Consider the following 17,713-nt stretch of genomic DNA (forward strand, 5'->3'; position numbering starts at 1 on the left):
AGGTGGAGTGGAGCTCAAGGGTCATGTCCTCTTCGAATACACTTCCAGCAGGACAGACTGCTGTAAAGGGGCTTGCACCTAAGTCAGTCCTCGGCCTACGCATGGGACTTTAACACTGGTTATGTTCTTCACTGCAGGAACCATTAAGTCTTGAAGAATATGTAAGTGAATGCTTTTAATTAATTATTTTCATGTGTAAGCCTAATAGCCAATTAATTAAAATGAGAGGCCATAACACAACTTTGAGCCTATCATGTCAAAACCATGAATTACATCTAAACCATGATTAGTCTTTACTGGAATTATCATTCTAAAAAGTGATTTTAGATTTCAATTTTTATCTGCAAATTTTATCTGCAAATGATGTTCCGTTTTTAAAAGTATGCTAATGTTTTGCAAATTATTATCCAACACTATGATAAATACCGACCTAAACTTATAAAATTTAGAGTGCACTGGGTTTTTTTATGTGTGCTAAAATGGTATTTAAAAAAAAACTGGCTTAATACCTAGCCTATTTTATTGTTATGTTATTTTGATGTTCAGTTATTAACCCATGTGTTAATGGATAGTTATAAAATGTTATTTGGTGAAATATTTTTTATGCATATGCCTAAGATTTTTAGGTAGCTTTAGCCCATTGGATAAATGTTTTAGCCTCATGCGAAATGTCTGTGTAAATACCAGTGGATGTGCAAACTAGTCACCATAGTGACAGCATGATTTTCTACAATTAGAATGTAACTGAACCCTTTTCCACATGTTGATTACTATTTTGCATGGTAAACTAATTACAGAAACTCTCGACATCATCCGAGGCAGAATTTTTGTGTAACAAGCTGTCGCCTCAAGATTTCCATGATATCTACTCCAGCCTTTTCCCCTCTACTGCCTCTTTCCTGCAGGCACAATTAGAGGCTGACAGTAAGTAAGTGACAATGCCAGCTTGGAATAAAATGCTGGTTCTCCATATTCTTTTGACTTCCTTGGGCATCATCAAAAGTCAGGATTTTCCAAGTAAGTAACCTATCTAAGCTCTCAATTCTTAATTTTTGCTACACACAGAAGTCTAAAAAGACTGAAATGTTCTAAAATCAGACCTGAAGGTTTTATGTATTAGGCCAAGTTTATTAATATATTTTTTAAATGTTTTATTTTGTCACTAGAGGGCAGTAGAAAGCCACTTCAGACCAACTGTGTTGTCTTTAGCACTTGTTTAATGTGAGAGGAATTACCATTATCAGAATGGTTCCATGATCACTGGTATTATGAAAAGTGGGCTATATCATATTAATTATATCATGTTTCCTTTGCTGAGTATACTACGAAATAGCACGAAGCTCTTGGATGTTAATGCCGTTGGCCAATGGTAATTAAGCTGCCAGAATGCTATTAAATGCAGTCTGAAATATTTCTATTAACTCAGCAAGGCCATAATAGTTTTTTTGCCAACAACAGGATGATTAAAAGAAAAACAATAAGAATCTTTGATCTCCAGCAGTCTTCCTAAGTGTAACGCCATGAAACTTGTCATACCGTTGTGACTCTTTTAATCACAATGACAGCAAACTCATCTGATTTCCAAAGACTCTTCAGATCTTAAACAGTTTACAATGTTTTGCCAAGATAGCATATAGTGCTATACTGCATATACTGCATATAACGTATAACATATTATTTCGGTAGAATCAGTACAGTGTACATGTGTTTCACTCTAGGTTATGACCTGCTGGAAGAGTTCCGCCTGTCTGAGTCCAGAGGTGTGAGGCAGGTAGCGGGATCTGAACCAGATGCAGTAGCTTACCGAGTTATTCCCGCCCTCCAACTCCAAAAGAGCATGAGGTATTCTAGCAACTGGGTACAAGATCAAAATAAATAGAGCATTCATTTTACGTGAGTTTTCAGGTAACAATAAGACACAGAGTATAACTGAAAGAATTTTCCTACTCATGTCCAAACAAATACACTTTTTTTTTTTTAGCTCTGTGGTATGCACAGATATTTCAAAGGCTTGATCAGCCCAATTTTCCTACCTTGCCAAAGTGAGACAATGTTATACCCTGACATGTGAGAAGCCCAGTATGTCATTTGGTCTTCAGGACAGAAGCTAACTATCCTTTTTTCATCTGATAGTTTTCCACCAATCTAGCATTTCCACTGAGTGCATTCATGCCCTCCTCCAAACAATAGCTTTAATTTCCCACTGCTGATCAGAGTTGCTGAGTTTACAATTCACCTGAGTTGCTGAGACAGTTAATTAATGCATCTATGATTATATGTCATTAAGCAATCAAACTGCTAGACGTACATTCTTTATGTACAGTCAGGACTTGCCTGAGAGCTTGCATGTCCTTAAATGCCCCTACAGGTTTACAATCTAAAGTGCTTTTGAATATGTTTTGGGGCCCACAGCATGTTAGTTTCATGCCTCCCAAGCGCAGCAGTAGATTCTCCATGTGTAGGGCCTTTCCTTTTTGTGTGCGGGCCAACTAAGCTGTCCTCATTGAACTCCCCTAGCTTGACAACCAAGCCATGTTTACATATGAAAAGAGAAGAGCACATTAGTGTATGTCAGCGGCCAAATGTGGAGGCAAAATATGATCAACAGTATTGAGGAAAACAAGAGAGGGTTATGTGGGGGGCCTCCGTTCAGATTTGCACATGGATGCGGACTGTGCACCCAGCAGCTGTTCTTGGAAACTTGAGCTGCTGATTTCGACAAACTTGATCTGCTCACTAAAAACAAACAAAAAAACAAACAAATAAAACAAACAAACAAAGCAGAGCAAAAAAAAGAGCATGTGGTTTTAGTTACCATGTGTGTTAGATTAAAGTACTCAAAGAATACAAAGGCAGAGCTGTGATTGCCTGTTTTCATGACATTGCTGCCGATCTGATGATTATATTTTTATTGTACAGGAGTGCAAATATTATTACATTTGTGTTTAGAGTACACTGGATCTGTGTCATAATCTCTCCCACGGAAACACCTATGTTAATCCCTTCTGGATCTCCCTCTATCTCTCTGTTTCTCTCCAACTTTTCACCCACTTAGTGACGTTCACCCAGAAGGCCTGCCTGCTGACTACTCTATCGTAGCCACTTTCAAGATGGTCGAGGACATGGCAAAAGACTCCTGGGACCTCTTGTGGCTCAGTGATCCTGAGGGCCAGGACCAGGCTGGGCTGCGCATGCATGGAGACACCCAAACCTTGGACTTTTTCTACCGTGACACTGGGGGCATCCAGAGACTGCGAACCTTCGACCATGTGGAGAGGCTGTTCGATGGCGAGTGGCACAAGCTGGCACTCAGCATAAAGGGTGACAGGGCGACGCTGCTTGTGGACTGCGAAGAGGTCGGTGGCGAGCCGTTGGATATGCCCAGCCGAGTCATTCGTCAGGGCCAGGCTTCCATCGCCAAGAGGGATACTGGTGGCCCCTCCTTATCTGTGAGTGCTGGCGGGTTTACCTGGCAACACTTAAGAAGTCTTCTTGTGACACCAGTCCTTTGGAGTACTTTATGCAAAAGTGGTGTTTGTTACCTTCATTTTTTTTATTTAAATGTTAACGTTACAGGGAATGTCAAGATTTAATACTGCTATGAACATAAGGTTCAGATTAGGTACTAGTTGTATCTTAATGGCCTACTCTGAATGTCTGTGTAACCATCTGGATACCAAATCTATGCCTTTGACAACTTGAGCAATTCTTTTGTGATGGAGAATAAATGACTGCAGTAAAAAGAACTGTTTATCATGCAATCGGTGCCCTGCTACACAACACAGCTAAAATATACACTCCACTTCTATGTGATTATGTAGGTGGACCTGCAGAAGATGCATATCTACTGTGATGCTGACCAGGCCTATTCCGAGGGTTGCTGTGAGCTCTCCAATGTAGTAAGACAGTCACTCTTCTGCTGTGTGTTGTTTGTGTGCATTGCCATCTCTACTACATGCCTTTTACTCTCCTCCCACTTCTCTCGACAGTGTGGTGGATACGCTGAAATTGGACTGACTGTTGGAAGAGGCAGGGCATCATGTAGATGCCTCCATGGGCAGCCAGGTCCCCAGGGGCATTCTGGCCCGAAGGTAGCCCCCCCCCGGCATTAAAGTGCTCTCCTCATGCTACTGTAACCTGAACGACATGCTGACCTCACTCCTGCGTCTATCCACAGGGTCACAGAGGCCTGCCAGGAAACCCAGGGGCACCAGGCAGAGTAGGGAACTGGGTAAGAATCATAGTGAAAATCTTTCACCTGCACCTGGGAGTCTGCCACAGCAAAGCTGGAAAAACTCGGCAGGAATTGTTGGGTTCCTAATAGGGGGTTGTTATGTGCCAGTGAGCAGACATGCGGAGTCATGAACAGTGGGTAGAGCAGCACAGAAAACAAAAAAGAGAGGGAGGAGAGAGAAAGGTTTTTTTAGGGGGGGGGGGGGGGGAGTAGAGAGTAGCAGGAAAAGAGCCTGGCTAGGGGGATGAGTGAAGTTGTGGAAAATGGCAATGGAAGCAAAGTCCGGATGGAAAGAGCACACAGAGCAGGCGTCACTTTGAGATGTTAAACACTGTGGCTTCTCACACTTTTCCAGCAGGACTAATTACACCAGTCAAGGCATTAATCAGCATTTATTACCCCTGTTTGCATAAGCCACCATTAACACACAGACATGTAATTATGAGTGCAATACAAATTAATACACCATAACATGCATTCCTTATTGAAGACAATGTTGACATTGGTCAACTTTCTTTATGTTCAGTGATGATTACTGACTTTTGATACATGAGATAGAGGAATAGAGGTCCTTTCTTTGAACTAAAGGAAATCAAACTGTAACATGTGCCACCACAGTGCTTGGCTCTAGACATTTTGGAGAAAAAAACTGACCACAGAGGAAAATAATCCCAGCTTTGGTTCTAGTGGTATTCACTTTGTAGTTTAAGTTACAGCTCTTCCTTGTTTCCTGCTGCCTTGTTTTCTTTTTCTTTTTTCTTTAACTTTTTTATATGTGACAGGATTTGTAGCTTCCGTTGATGCTGAATAATTACACTAAATCAGACTTTTCTGAACACTTTACAGTGCACATGTCAGTGTTTTGACTGAGGTATAATAAATAAATAAACAGTTAAAAAAAAAGGCAGCAGCGCAGGAGACTCAGAGTACCTTTGATTGAATGAAGCCACACAGCAAACAGCAGATACACAGGACACAGTGTTTCATGATGACCTTAATTCAAGCACATGACACACTGCATCAGGTTCCAGTTGTATACATTTGGCTTATGTGAACTTCCCCAGGCTTTAGACATGATGCTTTCCACTCCAGAGTTATGACTAATTTACATCTTTGATCCACATCCAGTTCTCAGTGGTGAGCTGTAACAGAGGGACATCTTTAAAACATGGATGAGGAACCATGTGCCTTTGTGAATATGGTTTCTCCCTCTCTCCCTCTCTCTCTCTCTCTCTCTCTCTCTCTCTCTCTCTCTCTCTCTCTCTCTCTCTCTCTCTCTCTTTCTGTCTCTCTGACTATGTACACATAACATCACTGATGAATGCAGCACTGGCTGTGCTTTGGGGTGAACATCTGATTAACTCTCTGCAGACTGTGTGTGGGTGTGAATTGTTTTCTGCCACCCTTCTGAGGGCCACTGACTGCATTTCCTGCCCTGTGCAGGACACACTGGATATCTGGGTGGTCTGCACCCACACTGCACCAGGCACACTTCACCCTCCACCTCCCACCTTACACCCTACACCTCTGTTCCCACATGCCCATCTACTCACAGATACTTTCAGTCTCCAGATTCGGCTCGCACTATTGATGAACTGCTCTTGAACGAGGCTGCTTACTAAATAAGTGCTAACTGAATAAGTACTTGTTTATGACTAAAGTGATAAGTCATAGAAGAGAAGCAGCCTAAACTAATACACAGCTGGCTTCACTGATGCAAAGCTGCAATTTTGGGTCCATTTTATCAGGAATATGCCATTGTGGCATTTTGTAATGGTTAAATTCATGTCATTTAGCATCAGGCTTAGACTACAAACATAAAAAAGGGATGGCAGCTGCGACATCTCAGTTGAAAGGATCAGTCACTATGTCACAGTTATTAAACCTGATGCCTTAATGCAGTCTTTAGGGAGTATCCAGGAATGCTGAAGCTAGACACATTTATGATCTTCAGATGTTAATTGTTCTTTCATTAATGTTGCTTATATATGTTCTTTCATTAATGTTGCTTATAATTGTCTTCAATGCATCCTGACTTTATGTAATAGATCTGAGCTCTTTACATCATTGGTTAACATTACTGACCAAATAGAAGCAATATTTCTATCCTTGAATGCTGTGGTTATACATTTATTATTCATATTACTTGAAATATTAAAACTTCAAGACATATCTAGCTTGTGTATCTCTGTGTATATCTCAATGTATATACCTTCCTATAGGGGTCACGTGGAGACACTGGAGAATATGGAAACATCGGGGAGCCTGGTTCTAAGGTAAAGCTTATATTCTCATTCTCACGTACTGTAATGGTATGCAGTAAGGAGGTGGATGCACGTGCACAGAATAGAGAGATTTAGTAAGGGCAAATCCAGAGTTGTAGTCAGAGTAATCCAGGGTCATTGATCCAATACAGAGCATTCAGGGATACATGATCCAACAAACAAAAACACACGAAGGCAAACAGGGGAATCAGGCTATAACAAAAGACGCTAGGAAGAACTCAGGGACTAACAAAGACGAAGGCTAGGAGAAACACAAAGGCACGGAGTACAAACTTACACACAGGCAAATAGAGGCTTTCAGATATTCTGACATTCAAACAAACATTAATCCAAACATAGAAACACAACCATTCAAAAAAACAATGAACAGCCCAGATACTGCGAACACGACAGGGTATAAACACATGAACTTAACAAGACTAGAAACAAGGGACAGGTGTGGAAAATCAAACGAGGGGAGGAGAAGACAAAACTATGGTATTGAACTAAAATACACAAGACAGGGAAAACATGGAACATGGAAGCTGGGAGGGACTAACTGTGACACGTACCATCATTTACTTGCTTACTTCTTGCTTATTAGAACCCAACTCATCAACATAATTGTTCCTGCAGTTTAGGTTTCTCTTTGCTACTGCCCCTTCTGGCTTCTGGTGTGTAAGGCTTATGTGTGAGGCAGTGTGAAAAGTTCTGTACAGTCAAATCTGTAGTGGACTGAATGTGTCCCCCTTAGGGCGATCCCGGGATCAAAGGAGAGAAGGGAATGAGAGGACTGCATGGCCTCGAGGTGAGCAGCCATCATCGTCATCCTCTCTTCAGCCTTTCTCTTCTGCTTCAGCACATTAGTGATGTTGATGTGACATCTTCCTCCTGCAGGGTGACAGAGGCACTAAAGGCTTGAAGGGCTTACCTGGTACTGCAGGCCATAAGGTTGGGAGCATAGCAGAGTATACTCTGTATACTCCGAAAGGATACTGTTAATCATTTCCACAGTCATGTAGAAAAGTCTGGATATATGCGAGCAATGTGCTTCTCATTTTTCAGTCACGTATTCAAAGTTTACATATGTTACCTATCTGCAGTAGAGTGTTTACTGCATGTAGTTCTTTTGGCGTTTTATTTTATTTTTTTATTGCATGATATTCTATTAACAATGATAGGGAGTGCAAGGACCTCCTGGTGAGAGGGGTGAGACTGGGTTGCTTGGAGACAGGGTAAGTTAGACCAGAATTAAAAACTTTTACTGCAACATTTAAGGTCATTCTTTTGCAGCAGTTCACGCTGCTGGGGATATTAAGTGACTCATTCACTCCTTATTGCCTCATCCAGGGTTCACCGGGAGATCGGGGATACAAGGGGATTCCCGGATACCAGGGAGTGAAGGTACATTTGGTGCATTGGCTTCTATCATGAGAACTATGTATGTGTATTGTGTGGTCCGACAATCACTGTGCTTATTTCATGCCCTCTAAAGGGAGATGAGGGCTTCCCCGGCAATGAAGGACCTTCAGGATCACGGGGCCTGCAGGTATGGAAACAAGTTGAACGTTGTGTTCCATGAGTTAATGACATTTAACACTACTGGGCCACTTTTAAATTCAAAATCTGCCACCTCTGACATCACACATGCATGTGATACTTGTCAAATTATTTATTGTTTTAATGCAGTTGGGTCCATAGAGAAATTCTCATAAGGTCAGGTTTCTAGCTGCAATTTTTGCTCTGCAAACAACAAACAACACTTTAAGGTTAAGCGGTGGAGGGCAATGTGCTGTGGAGATTATGGTGGCAATATGGGGGACTGCTGGCCATGTTTTATTTGGACAATTATTTTAGGTAATATAACTAGTGCAAATCCACTGTAACATTGTTTTCAAACTCCATTCAAGATATTATATATAATGGAGAAAATTAGGCTAAAAATGACATGGATCACAGTAAGGATAAACCCTAAGGTAAGCTTGCTTGGGGGTTCTGCTAGCATTAGGTTGCACAGCATAAACAGACAGAAATATTAACCTTTTGAGAAAATTTTAACAGAGTTACCGCATTCTTTCAAAATGGAAGGTTGTAAGGTCACCCTTTGAAATTTACTTTATGTCTTGTTTTTTTTTTAACTTTTTTTTTTTTTTTGGTAACCAGTGCGCATATTACTTGTCTATTACTCTGAGACAACAAGTGACCTAATTATATGTAATGTGGTCATCATACTCCATTGATATTAAACAAACAGCAGTATGTGTTATTCTATATCAGCTGGTTATTTCATATCTCTGTAATGGCGCAAATCAGATGATCTAGCTTAATATGAGTTCTCTTTTTGTTCTACTATAGGGTGTTTTGGGAAACCCTGGTGAGCAGGGAAAATCTGGAGAAAAAGGAAAGCCTGTACATATTCCCCACCTCTTGAATTTTCACATTCATTCAAAAAAAGCAATTACAATTTACTATACTCTTCTTTAGTTGAACAGTTCATTTCTATTTGTCAGGATATAAAGGTCACTTTTTCACTTTACCCAGGGCATTCAAGGTCTAAAAGGAAGAGTTGGAGGCATGGGAGAGAAGGTAAACATGTTGCAAGCTATAGGCATGACATGTGTTCCCTACAAATAAATGGGAGGTGTAAATGGTATGTACTTTTCAGGGCATCTTTGGTGATCCAGGTTTGCCTGGCAGAGATGGCGATCCAGGAATTGAGGTACATTCTATTAATGAAGCTGAACTGTGTGACATCTCTTCCTCTTCACCACCTCTCTGCAACTTCAAATTGATTTCAGTTTTGTTTCCTCACAGGCATATCAAGGAGCACAGGGGCCAGTGGGTAAAAACGGAAGAGTTGGCGAGAGGGTAACATCAGTCTACCTCATGTACCTACCTTGTAGGAAAGTCTTCCTAGCAAAATATATATGTTTTAGGTTAAATAATCTAACCAACTGTATTTCATACAGGGTGAGAAAGGTGCTCTGGGGCCTCCAGGGAACATGGGCCCTCAAGGACGCCCTGTACGTTTTTGGAACTTTCCCTCAATGGCTAAATTCTTTATCTCTAAACATTGTCTGAATTTTCTTCCATCCCTTTAGGAATTCTGTAGCATAGATAAAATAAACTGTGCTTTCTGGTAAATATATAAAATGCTAAAATCTCTAGGGCCTACAAGGTTACAAGGGCTCTGCTGGAAAACCAGGAAGACCAGGATTTATTGGACCCCCAGGAAGAACAGTGAGTGTTCCAGATAGACATTCCACAACCTAGTGAAATAAAAGTTTATTCTCTCTAAAAAGTGCATTTCAGTCTAAAATATGACATTTTATCTCCAGGGACATGTGGGGTTACCTGGAACACCAGGCCCAAAGGTAAACAATCCACTTACTTTACCCCTGTAAGTGAATGGGCTTCAGTATGGATTCTGAGACAACAATCTATGACAGTTGGCTTTAAATTCTAACAGTATCACTGGACTGGGACCATAGAGTTAGTACCTTTTGTTAGTTGTGCTATCCTTTGATATCCTCAAATTGTAATTATAACACAAAGTTATGGAAAAACTGGTAGTTTTGCAGAGGGACATATTGCATACAGAGATTGTACGCCTAGGTCAGGAAAAGGTTTAATGTAAATTGAACTCCTGTAAATCTTTGGCATCATCTGTGCCTTTCTGCCCATGTACATTTGTGTCAGGAGCAGATATCATGTAGGGGAAGTAGTTTAAGCCCATTAAGCTACTGTCACAAGAGTCTCCATAAATCATATAAAAGCATAATTCACCATGTATGACTCGATGTCTGATATCTTCAGTCTCAAATGCTTGCAGGCAGAACATGCAGCGTATTTCTAATATTATAGTGACACATTACACATTCCTCATCATAGTATTGTCCTTAAGCCATTTATTATAAAAGGGAATGGTCAAAATTCTAGTAGTGTAGCCTATATTAATAAAATGTGCAATTAAATGATCTTAATCATTGTTACATTATCCATTTAGGTAGATGTGACAAGCAGGTGCTTGAATCCGGCACCACAGGCAACCAGAAAAGGGCAGTGTAAAATGCATGCATGCACTGTATGTGAACACTCTGGAAGCCGTGCGTGTTTCAATGGTGGTGTCATGTCCGTCCCATGCTGCACACCAGTGTTTGGCCACAGGCAGCCAGCTGGCTCAGAGAGCAGCCGCACTGCAGAAGGTCTATCAACTACTATGTTCTCTTTGCAGGTTCATCCCCCCACTCCTACTGAACATTTTCATGCCTAATTGGACCCCTGTTCATCTTGACATGCTCCATCATAAGGGCACATCAACAGTGTGAATGGTCATATGAGTGCCATGCTGTATATAACATAGCTTTTAGAACATCGTACATAAACAGAAAGCAACCCAATAGAAAGTGATGGCAGCACAGCCCCCGGTCTGCAGATATGCTTCAAAGCTATCAACTATCAATTGTGACTAATGCCTGTATATATTACAGGGAACCACTGGTATTCCAGGAATTCAAGGTGTTAAAGGGCAGAAGGTAGTAAAACACCAAGTTGTTCCATTTTATTATGCACATAAATATGTTGCATTTTTGTATACATACAGTTGTTTACGTCTCATTTTTTTCATGTAGGGAGAGAATGCAAAAAGAGGTTCCAATGGCAGGGTAAGATTTCCTTGAAATTTTGCAGTGTTTCAGCAGTTTGAGTACATTTGTTCGCTTACAGTCTTTTATTAGGTGGTACTGTGAAGACTTTATGCATTCTAACATCCTAACCCAGTCTTCCTAAATCCTGTAACAGTTGTAGAATTGCAATTTGATTATCCTGAGAAACCTGTATGTGCACAGGTGTAACCAATGGTGGCAACATTGCTTAAACATGTGTTCCAAGCCTACCATTTGTTGCCAGGATGAATGTGACTTTCAGACTTGACTTAATATTGTATATACTGTGTAAAACCTGTTTGTGTGTATTGAAGGCAGGGGATAGAGGTGTGCCAGGACCACAGGGAAACCAGGGGAAGCGAGGGCCAGCTGGAGAGCCCGGTCGGAAAGGCAACGTAGGGACCAAGGGCATCAGAGGAGATGGCGGGCCAGTGGGATTTCAGGGACCGCCAGGTCCACCAGTAAGTGCTATCTGTGCAGATTTCATTTTAAACATGTCTGCTTTTATTAACCTCTTACACTCACCCATGTTCACATGGTGGTGTTAACCTCTTGAACCCCACTGGGTAGATAACTGCCCTATTGCAGAGGAGTAGATGACCAAGAGGCTGGTTATCTGGCCTGATTATGTACATGGTTTATTCAGTTACCTGCTCAGCATAATGTCCCTCATAATTGGGCGTTAATACGTGATTACAGATAGTAACATTACTGACAATGACTTTGAAAGTAATATTGTGACTACAGATAACAAGTTTCCTGTTTGGCCTAAAGTTCTTCATGATTGTCAGTTAACTGAAACAAGTAACATTGCTTGCTTTTCAGGATCATTGTGCTTAGAATTCTATATCATTCAAAAACAAAAAGAATCAGTTATATGGATGATATGTCAGTAAATATGCAAGTATGTCTTCTTTTCAGTTTTATTGTGTAATAATCCATTCTGAACTGCACAAGAGAAGGGTCAATTAGGAAAATAGCTTCTAACCAACAATTAACCAACTTGAGGTCTTGTTTACAAAGTCCATTCCTTAACATTTTCACCATCCAGTTATTAGACACAACACCAAGACAACTTCAAAGATACAGCCATTGTGCCACTTGGCATTGCATACATAAAACCCAATCTGGGTCAAACACTTTATTGTAAGTTTGGGCTCTGCAGCTTGGAGAAAGGTTTTCATTTAATGTTGGCTGTAAAGTTTTGCTGGCTGGTGAAATATTGCTGGCTATGTTTGATTCTCCCTCATTACGCAGCTACCCATTTCCCCTCAAGACTAAGCATTTGTTTCAGAACTGGGACAGAGCCAGTGAATGATGTGGTAATTTCTCTTGCAGGGCCCCACGCTCCCTGCCCAGCATGTTATAGAGGTCTGCAAGCGTGTGGTACTGGAGCAGATGTCCACCTTTGCCAACTCTGTAAAGCGAACGTGCGCTGCCGTATGCCCACTCTACGGTGATGTGCCCATGGGTGTCCCTGGTCATCCGGGACAAAAGGGACCACCTGGACTTCCTGTGAGTTGCCCTCACATCTGAGTGGCAAGAACAGCAAAAATATCTCTACAGTAATCTTAGTGCAGCTGATGTCTTGAAATGGCAAACTTTAGATGGTTTAATTCAGACATTTCAAACCATTAATTTATGCTTTTCAGCCTCAGATGTTGAGATGTTTGTTTATTTACTTTTGCCATTATAAATAGAGGAAGAACATACTCCATACATCAACAGCCTTAACATCTCCAGAGCCAAGTTTGATATGTTCATAGTGTGTAGACCTCTAGAGAGCATGCTGCAGAGCTTGGCAGTATTGCTTGGAATTAGAACATTCAATATTTCCAAGTCTCCATGAAAACAAATAGGAAGTTAGAGGGGAGGCACGTACTCTGTGTTGAATGGTTCTTGGAGAGAATCTGGAGTGAAAAGCCTTTTCCACATTTTAAAAAAACCTTTTTGGGGGTTCTTAAACATTTGCACTTGGGAAACTTCACAGTGCTTCAAATGCAGAAATATAAAAAGCAGAAAGTTGTACATTTGACAGTTGTGAAATCTCTCAACATTGGTGTTACAATGCTTTTTAAATGTATTCATTTTTTGTGACCTCAGACTATTTTAAAGGAAAGAGTGTCCATTATTAAGTTGAATTAAACTAGTTTTACTGTGTAGTCAGCAGACATTGGTAATTATTGGTCATTTCAGACATGCCACAGATCAATATTTAGCATTGATTTTCTGGCAAATAGATATGTATTATACTTATTTTGAATGGTATGATATTAGGGTGATCCTGGCACTGATGGTGTTGCTGGAGAAGTTGGACAACAAGGATTCTATGGCGAGCCTGGTGACCCAGGCAAGCAAGGAGAGCAAGGTAATACATTACCATTATCACCTGATAACTGGTAAAAATAATGACTGAATATCACCACCTGAATCAAGGTGGTCCTGTTCACAGCCATCCTATGCTTATGAGTTTAAATGTTTCCTTCAGTGCCACACAGATTGATATATTTCATATACTGTGGCTCCTTTTTGAGATTTCTATGTTAGCAGCAGTGTTTCCTATGTATTTCAATTTTCACCATGAGAAATGCCTCTCTGAGGGTTAAGGATGATGATCAAGTGAATAGCCCAAATGAATTATTAATTAAATTCTTGGATTTGTGGTCTCTCATAACAGTGTATTTGTCAGGTATAGAAATATAGATAAGTATACAGCTGGGGCTGTTTCCTTAAAACAAGATCAGGATCTGTCAGCAAAGTAAGAGTTATAAGTGCATTAAACATAACCAGCTGTGTGGCTTCTATGCCAAATACCATTAATAAGATTGATGAATGCACAGGTGCATTCAAAGGATGTTTGAAAATGGAGTGTTTAGAGAAGAATGATCTCCAATATTACCTTATTTTGTTTTAACACAGAATGAGATTTAAAAGTGAAAAAGGAGGAATACATGCAGATGGTTAATGTCAGTGTCCATGGAAATCAAACTGGAAACATAAATGTTGGTGTTTAGACAAGGCCTGAGATATTGGATGCACCTGTATAACTGAAACATAAGCCAAGCAGCTTGGTTGACTTTAGAAGCATTTTGACAGGATAACATGAGAATAGTGCAACATAGTACCACAATGGGACACACAACCCACATTTGCATTTCCCAACTCCCGTTCTCATCCCTTAAACATACTACAGTATATACAACATACTGCAGTGAAGACAATGTTAATTGTAAAGTATTATGTATTAATGAATTACACCTTTTACTGCTGGTAGTTAATGATATTTTGTCTAGTGTAAAATCTATGGAATAACCCTCAGTCAAGCTAATTCAATTAAACAATATTTACAAGTAGTTTCATTCATTGATTTAGAAATGACCTCAGGCTGTTAGGGCAATTAGTCAGTATGAACAGCATGTTCTGAAATGGCAGTTATTTCCTCAGGGAATACCATAGGTTTATTATTATTTTATCCTTCTAGGTGATACAGGTGAAAGAGGAGACAGGGGTCCTAAAGGCTATGGCTTACCTGGTCACATTGGAGACCAGGGACAAAAGGGCAAGTTCACCTCACACATTACATCAGTTACTGCATACATGCAGATCAGCGTCAGGCTCCCATATATGTTTATAGTAAAAATTATATGGTTAAATTTACTGTCAACACGGTAGTTTTTAATTAAGCATTAGTTATATTACACTAATAAAAAACAAATATTTAATTAATCTGAACTCATTTATCAGGCAGGCTGTAAGAGCTAAGATTGAAGAATAAGTACTATTTCCAGGTCATCGTGGGCGACCTGGTAGAGCTTTTGATGGGCGTCCTGGTCAGATGGGAGAAAGAGGCCATGTTGGTCAGCCAGGACTCAGAGGTCATTCTGGACTTCCTGGGGTCCCTGGAGTCTGCTTGACCTCAGGATGTGCTTTACTCAATGCCACTACCAACGGAGCATCCCAGCGCTCATCCCAGCGCTCATCCCAGCACTCATCACAGCGTTCACCACAACATTCACCCCATCACTCACCTCAACGTTCACCCCAACGCTCACCTGAGTGGGCATCCCAGAGGTTCAGGACACGCCCATAAAGGCGGGCAACAAATACAAAAATTGTGTGAATGCTCAGAAAAAAAAACTCTTAATTGCATTTGTGTGAAGACAGAATAATTAATGTAAATATATAAATACATATATACACTCTCCATTAACAGACTGTAACACACAAAAAATTATCCTGTGTGCAACCTCTGAAAAATAATATTATTTGCAAACAATAATAAGTATTTGAATTACTATGTAAAACAATTATTCGTTTGGGATGCCATATAGGTTTCTATCTCTTTATGTGTTGTTGTGTAATGATTGGATTTTTAAAAAGAAATTTACAGCACCTTTTTCTTGTGAAATTTGTCAGTAAAGTCCATTGGAAAAAAAGTCCATTGGAATAGTTGTGTATAGTCTTTCTAAATGATTATGATTATTCACACTGTCTGGCAGCTGCCTCATATTTTTAATGTATTATTGCATTAATTAGTGGTGTGCTGTGTGGTCATGTGTACTTAGTGCTTTTGCCTTTAGGGGTCTACAAAATGAACTATACTCATTTACACAAGGAAAGTACAAACTTTCCTTTTGTAAATTTCCTTTACGTATTTTGTTGAAATGAACCTGATGAACTTTTGAGGCTTATGAACATTCACATCTGACCCCTGTTGTGAAAAGCAACAGAGTGGCCTTAAAACATAGGACATAAAAATAAAAGATCAAGTTTAACATGCTCTGTAGTCCAGGAGCAGCTGTGGCTTTTTATTTCCTCAGGAATTCCTGAATGGGATAATAAAACCAATGGTGTTGACAAAGGTACATAATTATTTGCTATTTGGTTTCATGCATGGTCATGTTTAATATATTATAATGTACATGGTAAGTTGATAAATGTACCAAGAAATGACACATGACCTCCACATAAAAATAGTTAAATTGTTTATGCCTTCTCGGTATAAGGCTGAATGCCTTTGCTGTCTGGTTGTAATTTACTATGCTGATAGGATTTTTATTAAAAGGCACCAAATAATAAGCAAAATGTTAAAATATGACTGACAGGATTAGATCAGTGTGGTAACTAACAGCAAGCATATTAAAGAAAGTAAATTAATTAACAAATATCAATTCTTTAAAAATGCCTATAGCATACACATACTAAGCTCTTACTCCTGAAACAGATATCATGAAAAAGCTCCACAGTCTATGTGCAGTAATGTGATATACAGAAAATGTCTCCTTGTGACAAACTTTAATCTGTTCCCTGAGTGCAGATTCCAGGAAGCAGTTGATTAGTTGTGTTCACTGGTGGTCAGTGACCAGACTGCACATTTCTAAGAAATCCAAAAGGTAATAAATCATTGGCTCAGAATCGCTACCCTCCCTCACAATGGATGAAACCAGGAATTTCCTAAATAGGACTGTGGTGTAGCAGCATATTATTGATCCAGGGGTACCATTAATCTGCATTTTGGATAAAGGCACTGGATGAGCTTCTACAAAATGCTGCTTAAAATTAGTGTCAGAGAAATTCTCTTAAATAGCATTGCATTATTTCACACTTGTTTTTGGGATCTTTTTGACATGATCTCAGTGGAGCTCCCTGGTGAAGATTTCCAGATTTCCTACCCTTCTTGTTAGTCTCCAGCAGTCTCAGGAACAGTCAGGAGGAACTCTGGCATAATTTCTCTTAACATTGCTCTGAATCCTTCCATGGAAACTCTTATGATTACACTCCAGCTCTAACCGCTCCCTTTCTCTCTCCGTCAGTTCAATCAGTTGGTTTCAGCTACGTTTTACTCTAATCTCCAATACTCACCACAGAAATGATCATGTTGCCATTTAATGTGTGGAATCATTAACCATTACAGCTCAAACATGGAGTCCTGCAAAAACAAAGGATGGGCACTAAAAGATTGCAGGAACAAAGAAAAATCTTACAAATAAAGGTACATTCCAATATGTCTTTGGTTTACCAAAGCCCATATATTAAGCCCACAATGACCTTAGAGGCCAACAAACATTTAATAGGAATATGCAGTTTTATAAAGAAACAGTGCTTAATGTTTATACATTAAACACTAAAGTGGTACAGTATGAATGCTGTTTCACTTATCCAGGGCTACGATTGCTTTCTTCCTATAAATATAAGAGATTTCACACATATCATGCTTTCTCAACACTCCACATGTATTCCAGAGTTTCCACACTCAGTAATAGTACACCTAGATCCAACCTACACAACCACTCCAAAACTCATAATTTTTATGTCATACCCCACCACTATTTTTCCCCATTCAGGAAACAAGCAAGGCCTTCACCTCACAGTCATGACTTTGCAGTTGATATTTAGATGTTTTTCAATGGAATATGCAGTCTTACCAACCCAGCTGTACTTTTTAAAAACCAGGAAGCCAGTGCAAGCAATCCCCCGAACATCCAGATGGGATTCTCCACATTTTCCAGGCCTTTATATACATCAACAACAGCCCCCAAACCCTCTGACTA

General features: G+C 39.9%; 1 protein-coding gene across 1 annotated transcript; it reads left to right on the forward strand.

Annotated features, from left to right (window-relative positions):
• Window positions 1–84: 84 nt before the first annotated feature.
• Window positions 85–15,915, forward strand: zmp:0000000760 (collagen alpha-1(XXII) chain). The gene is made up of 27 exons (XM_027022951.2): window positions 85–161; window positions 906–1,017; window positions 1,719–1,842; window positions 3,056–3,449; window positions 3,822–3,899; window positions 3,990–4,091; window positions 4,178–4,231; window positions 6,457–6,510; window positions 7,253–7,306; window positions 7,396–7,449; window positions 7,680–7,733; window positions 7,849–7,902; window positions 7,994–8,047; window positions 8,854–8,907; window positions 9,040–9,084; window positions 9,164–9,217; window positions 9,313–9,366; window positions 9,468–9,521; window positions 9,667–9,738; window positions 9,837–9,872; window positions 10,989–11,033; window positions 11,130–11,162; window positions 11,477–11,623; window positions 12,501–12,677; window positions 13,440–13,530; window positions 14,644–14,721; window positions 14,951–15,915. The coding sequence occupies exons 2-27, from the start codon at window positions 939–941 to the stop codon at window positions 15,250–15,252; spliced, it is 2,397 nt and encodes a 798-aa protein (XP_026878752.2). The 5' UTR covers window positions 85–161; window positions 906–938; the 3' UTR covers window positions 15,253–15,915.
• Window positions 15,916–17,713: the final 1,798 nt, after the last annotated feature.

This window comes from Electrophorus electricus, chromosome 11, assembly GCF_013358815.1.
Source record: "Electrophorus electricus isolate fEleEle1 chromosome 11, fEleEle1.pri, whole genome shotgun sequence".
Taxonomy (NCBI): Eukaryota; Metazoa; Chordata; class Actinopteri; order Gymnotiformes; family Gymnotidae; genus Electrophorus; species Electrophorus electricus.